At 42.1% G+C, this 11266-nt stretch overlaps 1 protein-coding gene across 1 annotated transcript in view; it reads right to left on the reverse strand.

The window, feature by feature from the left end:
* PRUNE2 (prune homolog 2 (Drosophila)) overlaps positions 1 to 11266 on the reverse strand; it is a 308961-nt gene that overhangs the window by 107782 nt on the left and 189913 nt on the right. Inside the window, exons 6-8 of the mRNA XM_006835009.1 lie at positions 8541 to 8699; positions 1169 to 5361; positions 33 to 187 (exon numbers count right to left, since the gene is read on the reverse strand). Coding sequence (XP_006835072.1) covers positions 33 to 187; positions 1169 to 5361; positions 8541 to 8699 — 4507 coding nt within the window. The remainder of the gene's footprint in view (positions 1 to 32; positions 188 to 1168; positions 5362 to 8540; positions 8700 to 11266) is intronic.

Raw genomic sequence — 11266 nt, forward strand, 5'->3', positions numbered from 1 at the left:
AGTATTGGTTTTACTTGTGTCCAAGAACTTACAAGATTCATTCAGTGGTGAGAAATTCCAGTGATCAGGACTGCTTTGTTGATCATCATGGAATGGGTTTGATTGATTCTCATTCTCTGCTGGTTCTGAATTGTCTACATATTCAGAACATTTTTGATTGTTGGTATCACTTGTGGCCAAGAACTTACTAGATTCATTCAGTGACTCTAATTGTGGTGAGACATTCCAGTGACCAGGACTGCTTTGTTGATCATCATGGAATGGGTTTGATTGATTCTCATTCTCTGCTGGTTCTGAATTGTCTACATTTTCAGAACTTTCTTGACTATTGGTATCACTTGTGGACAAGAACTTATTAGATTCATTCAGTGGCGAGAAATTCCAGTGATCAGGACTGCTTTGTTGATCACCAGGGAATAGATTTGATTGATTCTCATTCTCTGCTGGTTCTAAATTGTCTATATATTCAGAACTTTCTTGAGTATTGGTATCACTCGTGGCCAAGAACTTATTAGATTCATTCAGTGGCAAGAAATTCCAGTGATCAGGACTGCTTTGTTGATCATCATGGAATGACTTGGATTGATTTTCATTCTCTGCTGGCTCTGAACTGCTTACATATTCCGAACCTTCTTGATTGTTGGTATCACTTGTGGCCAAGAATTTACTAGATTCATTCAGTGACTCTAACTGTGGTGAGAAATTCCAGTGATCAGGACTACTTTGTTGATCATCATGGAATGGGTTTGGTTGATTCTCATTCTCTGTTGGTTCTGAACTGCTTACATATTCAGAACCTTCTTGAGTGTGGGTATCACTTGTGGCCAAGAATTTACTAGATTCATTCAGTGACTCTAATTGTGGTGAGAAATTCCAGTGATCAGGGCCGTTTTGGTGATCATCATGGAATGGGTTTGACTTATTCTCATTCTCTGCTGGTTCTGAACTGCTTATATATTCAGAACATTTCTGAACATTGGTATCAACTGTGGCCAAGCACTTATTAGATTCATCTAATGAATCTAAGGGCGGTGAGAAATTCCAGTGATCAGGGCTGCTTTGTGGATCATCATGAAATGAATTTGACTTACTCTCATTCTCTACTGGTTCTGAGCTGTCTATATATTCAGAAGATTCTTGAATATTGAGATCACCTGTGGCCAAAAACTGATTAGATCCATTCAATGAGTTCCAAGCTCTGGATTCACGCAGAGTATCTTGGCAAGGACCCAAATATCTTTCTTTCTCCACTGACTCTTCATCATCTGCACTACTATCATCAGAGTCTGAGCTGGTTGAAATGAAATTGGCAGCCTCTGGCTGTATAGTTTCATGAATGTCACATTCATTTTTCTCCTGATGGCTAACCACAAGATTTCTTTCCTGATATGCATCTGAGTATTCAGAAATTTTTCCTGTCTCAGGGCTGGATAAAGAGGATAAGGAATCACCATCTACTGAGTAATTCCAAATCTCTAAAAATTTAGGCATCTTGTGGTCAAAGTTCTTTGCAAACTTTTCCATTCTGTCTTTTTCCAGGTTTTTCATTTCAGTAACTACTTCTACTTGGCCATCAGGGGCAATAGCTTCAGATTCTTGTTGATTCTGTCCATTCCAATCATCTTGATTCTCTTTCTTATGATCAGTGTTGGTTGTGGGTCTCCAGGAAAGCAATGCTGCTGAAGAATCATTTAACTCTGGACTTGAAGCACTTGAATGTGTATACTCACTAGAAATACTACCTTTGCTATATTTTCCAGGTGAACTAGCTCCTGAAAGACTGTTTTCAGTATGCTTAACTTCAAGATTCTCAGTGATCTCAGAACGTGTGCAGTTGACCTGCACATCATTCTCTTTAGGGCCATCCCAAATGGCAAGGCTTTGGGGAAATTCATGATGTGGCATTTCATTCATTCTCTCTGGCTCCAGACTGTTACATTCCTCCATTTTTTCAAGACTCATTTCAGATAAAGGTACATTTTCTGTTACAGTTATCCTATCTGAAACATCAGTAGCCTCATTCAGAAGGTGTTTTTCTGTAGACATTCCAGTTTGAACATCATAGGAGTCCAAAGTGTAAGATCCCTTCTTGTGCTCTGAATCTCCCTCTAGCTCCTCAGCTGGAGGACTAGAAGCGACTGAAGGAGAGCTGATTTTGCCTAATTGCATGTCGATTTCTTGCTCCGATGCAACTGGAGAAGAGAGTTCCTGGTCACCGGCGCCTTTTCCAGAACTCCCTGAAGTGCTGTCCACTTCTTCCTCACCTGTGTACTCAAGGTCAGTGGCTGCTTGGCCTTCCTTATCACTTCCAATTTGTCCATAGCTATGACCTTTCCACAGGTCTGAATGTACAAAATGCTCAGGGTTCTCAAGCCTGGTGGCCAATGATGCTACATCACTCTGTAAGGTTCCCCTCCACAAGTCTTCGTTGTCAGGGTCAGGTGTCGGTGAGTCTGACTGACTAGATGCAGAAGCATCAAGCACATCTGTTGAGAAATGTGGGCTGTGACTGTTCTTAATTCTTTCAAATGAGCCAGGAGTTTTAGGAGTCGATTTGCTTTGTTCTGAATCCATAATATGTGATGGACTGGGTGACATTAATGATGACACACCGTTATCTTTCATGACGGAATCCCAAATGCTGTTTGCAATGAGCTGTCCACTTTTCTCACTCAGTATGTGATATTCATTGGGAGCAGTGTCCTTGCCAGGCTCTGAAGAAGCCGGATGTTCCCAGTCTACCTGATTTGCTTCCGGATACTCCACACTCCAAGGTTCTAGCTGTTTCACTGAAAACCGAGTTTCTGGTTCAATACCATCAGTTGGATATTCTTGCGCTTGACCTTCACTAGGGATGGCCACAGCCCCACTGCAGTCATCCCAGTCCAAGTCATTATCCATATCCGAGATTGTTGCGGTGGACTGTGTGTCCTCTAGAATCACTCTGTTCCACGTGTCTAGGTTCTCGGGCGCCCCCTGCCGGGAGTTGGTGTTGCTGTGTAAGAGTGTGAGCTGCCGGTTGGTTTCATTGTACAGCTGCATCATCCTGGGGTCATCATAGCTGGACTGGCTGCTGTCCCCGACATCATTCTCCAAGGAGACATTCTTATCACCTTTGTGCTCGGTCTGTAGGAAATCATTTTGTGAGTTGTGAGTGTCATTGATTTCAGAACTACTATCTGCATGTGGGAAAGTCCACATTTCTAGGTTTCCAGGACCTGAACTAATTCGATTTCTAGGTCCCTGCGGTGGTGATTGAGGAGGCATTTCGGCTTCCTGTGCAGTGGAGTTCATCTCTTTTGACTCAAAACCTTCCTCTTTATCAAATGGCTTGTTTTCAACTTCTTTCTCATCTCCAGCAAATGTTGGTGATGTATACGACTCGGAGGTGGAGTAGTTGGTATCTAAGGGGGAAGCTACTGAATCTTCACCTATGTTGGATGCACTGTAATCAGAGCATTTGTATGATAAGAAGGAATCTTCCCAAGGAGCTAGAGCATCCGATCCTCCTTTCTTGATACTTCCTTCAAAAAGATTCCAGGAATCTACCTTTTCATACACGTTCCCTTTCATTTTAGGATCCACTAAACCATTCGGATCTTCCTTTGGTGGCTTAGAATGATTCCACGCATGATCCAGATTAGAACTGGGATTTCCAGAACAATCATTGTTCTTCCTGCCCCAGATTTCTGGAGTTGCTCCATTACTTGCATCACTGGCTGAATTGTTCAGTAGGTCTTCTGAAGGAAACGAGAATCCACTTTTTGCCATGGTCCATTCATTTGGGTCCATTACAGAATGCATTTCATTACTCATTGGGTGCAGATTCCAGGTGTTTTTCAAGGCTTTCATATCATCTTCTTTACCAAATGCACTCCAGGCAGGGAATGTGCCAACAGGCCCTGGTTCATTATCGTCTGTGGGGTTTCCCCAGGGCTCAGGCATTGTTGTGGGAGATCGATCAGAATGCCACAAGGCAGAAAAATCTTCTATCAGGTGGTTTGTTCCCTGAGAAGAACCATTTGATAAATGTGATTTCTCAGTGGGCAGGTTTTGATGTTGCAAGTTTTCTTCAGTTTGGTCTTGATTCTCACTGCTACCTAGCACAGGTTGACCAAATTCAGACTCCCAGGTACCTGATTTTGAGAATGCAAGACTCTTTGCTTGAAATACAGAATCTGAGGTTCTCCTATCAGCAAGGCTTGGCTTATGGTCTTTCCATGACTCAGGGCTTTGGAAGACAGATTCCTGTTCACTAGAACTCCACGCATCCGTGATATTTTTAGAATCAACTTCCAAACCACCCCACCAGCTGCTACACCGTGCACGGGACTGAGGTGGCCCTGTGTGGCTTTTGTCAACCTCATTTTGGGTTGTATCTTCTGTATAAAGTAGAGCTTGTTCTTCAGTAGATGGTGAGCTTTCTACAAAGCTATTCATAGGTGTTGGTGGGATCCTCTTTCCAATATTTTTTAACCTTTCTGGCGAAGCAGATTCATCTCCCACAAAATCTGTCAAGTTCAAATTTCTTTCAGATTTATCCCTAGGACTTTCTTGTCTCTGGATAAACTCCTCATCAAATTCCACAAGGCTATCTTTGCCAGCTGTTGACAAAAGGGAACTGGATGAATAACTAGACATGTTGATCCCTATATCATCAAGTCCCTTAGGCCCAGTGGGGAGCTGCCCTTCTGATGAATCACTGTTGGGGAAGAAGTCATCTTCTGGAGAGAAGTCAGCAGAATGGGAAGATGGCTGAGACTGCCCAGAAACCATAGGTGCAGAGTCAAAGTGGAAGAGGTCAAAGTGTTCACCATGTTCTCCAGCCCGTGTATGTTCCTCAACTACAGCCCCTTCAGGGATGGGGCTATAGGAGTCAAACCCTGGGAGGAGACTGTGATGAGGCCCAGCACCTTCTCCCACTGGACTGTCATCACTGAGGAAAACTGAGCTCTCCTTGGATGAGCGGCTGCTCCTAATGGTGGCCAGCCCACTATCAGGGCTAACAAGGTCTATGTTGACATCCACCTGAGCCTGATTAGAATCAATGAAACCTGGAGGATTTTCTATGAAATTCACAGAGCTGGGCTGCGGCTCTATGTCGGAACCATACAACTCCATAATCCCCGAAGACCCTTGGGAGAGTGGGGCGCTGCCTGCCACAGCTTCAGTGGAGGACGTCCGACTGTTGGAGGCCATCTCTGGACACCTGCGATTGATGACTTCCTTGACAAGAAGAACAACTTGATCACACGTCACAGAAGGGTTCTCTTGCTGGTACACCAGGATCTCATCGCAGCCACACTCAAAGGGATCCAGTTCTAGGCAAGGGTTCTGACACTCTTCCAGCTCACAGCAAATCTGTCGGGAGGTACAGGGGTTCACATGAGCACTCAAGCGATCTCTGCTCTTTGCAAGAGGTCTTAATAAATTATGTCAATTAATGAATACAAAATTAATCAGCAAAAAGTAGCAAAACCCCTCAAACAACTAAGAGTTGTGTCATGTAAAACCTGGAAAGTACCACTTAATATAGCACAGTTCCTGCCCCCGAGTCTATCAAGCTGTGTTTTCATTTAGCTCAAAATCTAACTGCCCAGTTTTGCTGGCTCCTGGAAGTTAAGGGTAAAGAAATTTAGAACCATCTAAGCTTTGTCCCCTTAGTGTAATAGAGTAGCATCTTCCCACAGAGTGGAAATCAAGACGAGGGAAAAAGTATTGGAATAAAGGGAAATGGATCACAGGAAAGGCTTTTCTTTAGGAGCAGGTGATCAGAACCAACTTTATCCTCTAAGAGTTTCAGAAGGTAAAGTAGAAAGGATGCAAGATAAAGAAGCTATCGGGGCAGAGTTTTCTAAATGTCATCCAAGCCAAAGCTGTCCCTTCCTGCAGTGAGGAGAAGAGACTGATGTAGGACCCAGAGCTGACTCGGGAGACAGAGGAGAAGTCAGGACCATCAGCAGGGGGCTAGCATTTGGCTGTGTGACTGTATGGTTCTTAGGATATGTTGGGGGTATTTTGCCACCTTGGACTTTTAAAATGGCTCACAGGATTAGTGGACGTAAGAATCATAAACATAGAGTTTGTGTAGATAGTAATAAGAAAAAAATCCATCTCCATTGCTGTGGATTTTGACTCACGGTGACCATAGAGTTTGCAAGGGTGTAAATCTCAGTGGACACAGACTGCCACATCTTCATCTTTCTTATAAAGAGCTGCAGGTCAGTTCAAACCACTGACCTTTTGGTTAGCAGTCAAGGGCTTTACCAATTACACCATTAGGGCTCAAGTGTTGGGCACACTGCAAAGACATTATGAGCCTCATCTCATTTAATTCTCACCATAAAATATGAGGTGGTGGTAATGGTAGCTGTCGAGTCAGCTCCTACTCATAGTGACCAGGCTGTAAGCTTAACAGGAAAAGAGAGCCTCATCTTTCTCCCGCGGAGTGACTGGTAGACTTGAACTGCTGACCTTGCAGTTAGCAGCCCAACTCATAATCCACGATGCTACCAGGGCTCCTTAAATTATGAGGCTTTTGTTGTTGCTATTGAGTGCCATTGAGTCGGTTCGACTCATAGTGACCCTGAATAGGGTTTCTGAGAAGTAGCTGGTGGGTTTGAACCACTGACCTTGGGCATCAAACCAACTTTGCAATCCAGCACCACATGAGGTAGAAGCTCATAATTTATCATTGAGGGAACTAAGACACAGAAGGTTAATAAGCTTCTCAACAACACAACTGAAAAATGACAGAGTCAAGTTTAGGCTGACTTAATCCATTATGTGACCAATGGTAAGATAGGATTCCTTTAGAGCAGAGTCTTGACTGTATGTTACTCAGAACCCAGGATACTGAGGAACTGCCTCTGGGGAGTTACTGAGAAGTAATAAAATGCACAAATGAAGGTGGTTCAGAAGAGGGAGAACTAAATACAACCGTACTAGAAGAGGCCCTTTTCGATCTGGGCATGAGAAAGCATAGGAGGCAAAGAGCACCTGCAGTTACACATTAAGGAGTTAACAAGGTTCTCTTGGAAGACAGAAGGGGAAGATAAAGAAAAGAGCCAGCTATGTAAAACAAGGTACATTAGCCTAATTGTACTTGAGTTAGTTACTGCTCATGACAACCCCATGCATATCAGAGTAGATCTTCACATTAAATACGTTTTCAACGGCTGAGTTTTCAGGCCTTTCTTCTGATGTGCCTCTAGATGGACTCAAACCTCTAACCTTTTGATTATAGCTGAACACATTAACCATTTGCCCCAATCAATGACTTCATCTAACATATTTATGAAGAAAGATTAGTGATGAATCCTTTTTATGCCCCTGTAGTCCATATTATAATGAATAATGTATGTTTCTCATGTTAATTATTGAATACACTTGGTTTGGTATACCCAGTGGCCTGTTTTGATTAATTTGCTGAATTCTTTTATTACTTCCAAAGTCTTGGGTTAAAAGATTCATATATAACTTAGAGGATACAACTAATGATCTGGTCAGAATTTTAGTACCTGAAGACAAACTAACTGATGAAATCATCAGATTGCCAATTACTAAACATTGGGCATCAAAGGGGATTGTTATAAATTGAATTATGTCCCTCTAACAATATGTTTAAGGAGCTCTGGGAGCGTAGTGGTTACGAATCGGGCTGCGAACCTTAAGGTCAGCAGTTCGAAACTACCAGTCGCTCTGCAGGAGAAAGATGAGGCTTTCTGCTCCCATAAAGATTTACAGCCTCGGAAACCCTGTACATGGTCGCTATGGGTCGGAACCGACTCCACGGCACTTAACAACAACAATATGTTTAAGTCCTAACACTTCCTGTGAATGTGACCTCGTTTAGAAATAGGGTCTTTGAAAGTATCGTTTAGAAATAGGGTCTTTGAAAGTTATCATATTGCCATAGGACAGTAGGGTGGACTTTGAACCAATATGATTGATGCCTTTATAAGAAGAGGAGACACAGAGAAGCAGAGAGAAGGAAAGCAGCCATATGAAGACAGGCAGAGAATGGAATGCTGCATCTGCAAGCCAAGGACCACTAAGAACTGCCAGTAACCATCAGAGCAAGGAAGAGGCAGGGAATCATCTTCCCTCTAGAGATTTCAGAGAGAGCATGGACCTGACTACACCTTGGTTTAGAACTTCTGACCCAAAGAATCAAGACACAGCATCTCAGTGGTGAGGCCACCCAGTGTATGGTCCTTGGCTATGGCAGCCCTAGGGAGGGCATGCAAGGACTAAGCTTTGGGAGCTACTTCCAGGTAACAGTCATAGAAATACAGCACCCAAATGAGCACTTGATCTCATTCAGGTGAGAAAGGCATGAATCAGCATCTCTATGAACTCAGTCCAGAAGACAAATGGTTCTGGAGCTCCTTTAAAAGGTCCAACAATCCCAACATTTCCTAAAATGAAAACTCAAGGACTTTATCCCTTGGACCAATTTCTCATAAACCATCAGTCCATTTTCATTTTCGGAGAGTCAGCAGGTTGTACAATGTGTCAGGGTTAGAGGTGGTCCATACCTGGCTGCACAGCTCTAGGTTCTCAGAATACACAGCAATCTGTTGTCTAGGCAACTGCTCCTCCGACTGGTAGCTGGCCAAGAGGATGAGGACATCAAAACCATACTTGTCTGCAAATGCTTTCAGGTCACTGGTGATATTCCTGTGAAACATACAATTCTGAAAAAAACAACAGGAAATTCAATATTAATATAGTAATGGCCCGTTTTGGGAAGTTGTGCCACAAATTTTTCCAGTCTTATATATAGGAGACCTGGTGCAGTGGGTTAAGCTTTGGGATGCTAACCCAAAGGTTGGCAGTTCAAACCCACCAAGCTGCTCATGGGAGAAAGATGAGGGTCTACTTTTGAAACCATTTATAGCCTCAGAAACCCTAGGCAGGGGTTCTAGTGTGTCCTACAGGGTCACAATGAGTCAGAATTGACTAGAGGGCAGTATGTTTCCTTCTTGTTTTTGATGATATATTAGAACACTTAGTTATTTTAGATGTAAGTGAAATAAACATTCTGCTTTAAGAATGTTTCATGCTACGACTTAAAATATACTCTGCTATTACTATGGAGAATAGTTCAGACAAGGTATAAGCATCTTAACATTCAAAAATATATTTATTCAAATAGTTACTTTTCTTTCCTCTCATTATAACAGCAAATTATTCATAGGATCTATGTTGTTGTTGTAATTAAGTGCTGTCGAGTCGATTCCGACCCATAGTGACCCTGTATAGTGTTTCCGAGGAATACCTGGTGAGCTGGAACTGCCAACCTTGTGGTTCAAACGACTGCAGTCTGGCACATTAACCCACCGCACCACACCAGGACTCCAGATCATATTATTCATAGGATTTAGGCCTGCTAATAATTATTACACTCTGCCAGTAGAAAAATAGGACAGAGTTATGGTTCTTTTCTATAATTTTGCTTTCTAAGGATTTGTATTAAATCCAAGAAGACACCCCTAAATGTAAATCTAGTTGAGCTTACTGAATGATTTTTGCTCTGGTGTAGAAATCCAGTTTCTGTGAGGGTTTCGATGTCAGATCTGTTTGCTCTATGGGAGAATGAAATAACTGTGGGAAAGTCACCTACTGCCACAGAGCACCTGGGCCTCTGTGGTTCTCATCATCCACAGAAAAGTTTCTGGCCTTTTAGTTCTATCAACTGTAATGAGAATGTCTTTGTCTGAATGGATGTCTCCATTCCTTAAAGAAGGACAAGGAAGACCATATGTTGTTGTTAATTGCCGTTGAGGCAGTTCCCATTCATAGCAATTCTATATAGGGTTTCTGAGAAAGGCCTGGTGGATTTGAACTGCTGACCTTAAGGTTGGCAGTCCGGTACTTATCGTACAGCACCATACAAGGACTCCAAACGCTGGCCCCTAACTCAATGTCTCACATATATTAGTTGCTCAAGAAATGTTTGGTGAGCAACTAAAGAATACACAAACTCAACCTGCACAGTATACTCCATCCTAACACGTCCTCGTGTATGTATCATTGGGACCAATCAACTAACACTCTCTTGCACTACTCAGTGAAAAACACCATGATGTGCACTCAAGGGATTTCAAGACTTTCATCATACAAAAGTAACAATCATTATGCATGCTGCTGATAAAATATTAACAATAACAAAATGCATACCATGGAAAATGGAAGTACCATAGAAAGTATCAGATAACCATTGTGAAGAGCTGAGCAGTACCGTGCATATGGTTACAGAATTTTCCTGTGCCCACACTGACGATTTGTCTGCAGGAGCTCTTTGAAACTTGGGATTTGATATGCGTGGCTCATTTACCAGATACACCAGCTATCCAGAATGCTCATGAACACACCTCAGAGCGCTACTTTCACTTTTTGATTATAAGAACAAGTACATGAGAATTCACTAAGGTCTTGGGGATCATATTGCTGATAAATACCAAAGGTCTCTTGTACTCACGATGAAATGGATGATGTTCAAATAAAAGGGTTTGAGGTAGCACATTTTCAAAAAAGTAAATGCAGACCAGAATGTCAAATTCCCATGGATTCCAGACTTTCTGGAGTCATGGAGGTTGGATGAATCCTTAAACCGTTTGCCCTGAGATCATCTTTAAACCTTAAACCAAAAATACCTCTGAAGTCTTCTTAAAACCAAACAATTGCTTAACTTAACTAGTAAGGTGTTACAATGTTCACAGCCTTGAAAATTATGCTCTTTTAAGATTTATCTATATGGGATTAAAGACAACAGCACCTCAAAAAATTAGACAGGAAACTTTGGGGACAATGAGTTTGTAAGTGGGGAGGGAACAACTCAAAAAAAGAGAGTGAGAATTATTACACAAATCGAAGAATGTAATTAATGCCACTGAATTACATGCATGTAGAAACTGCTGAATTGGTGTATGGTTTTTTGGTGTTTTTTTTTAACGTGTTTATTGTAGATTGAGTGAAAGTTTACTGGGCATATCATCAGTTTTACATTCAACAAATACACCTTGTTTCATTACAATGATTGTAATCCCCTCCATGTACCAGCAGTAACAGGATTTCTCTCTATCCACTTTAGCTTTTTAAAAACAAACAAAAAAAAACCCACTCAGGCATATATAATAATTTCATCTCCAATGGGCACATTCTGCAAGCCTGCTCCTGGCCACCTGCTCTTAGTCATTCTCTTCTTAGTCCATGAATCTTATCCCCATCTCCTTTCACCAGACCCATCTAGACAAGATGA

Source organism: Chrysochloris asiatica, unplaced genomic scaffold (genome assembly GCF_000296735.1).
Source record: "Chrysochloris asiatica unplaced genomic scaffold, ChrAsi1.0 scaffold00014, whole genome shotgun sequence".
NCBI lineage: Eukaryota > Metazoa > Chordata > Mammalia > Afrosoricida > Chrysochloridae > Chrysochloris > Chrysochloris asiatica.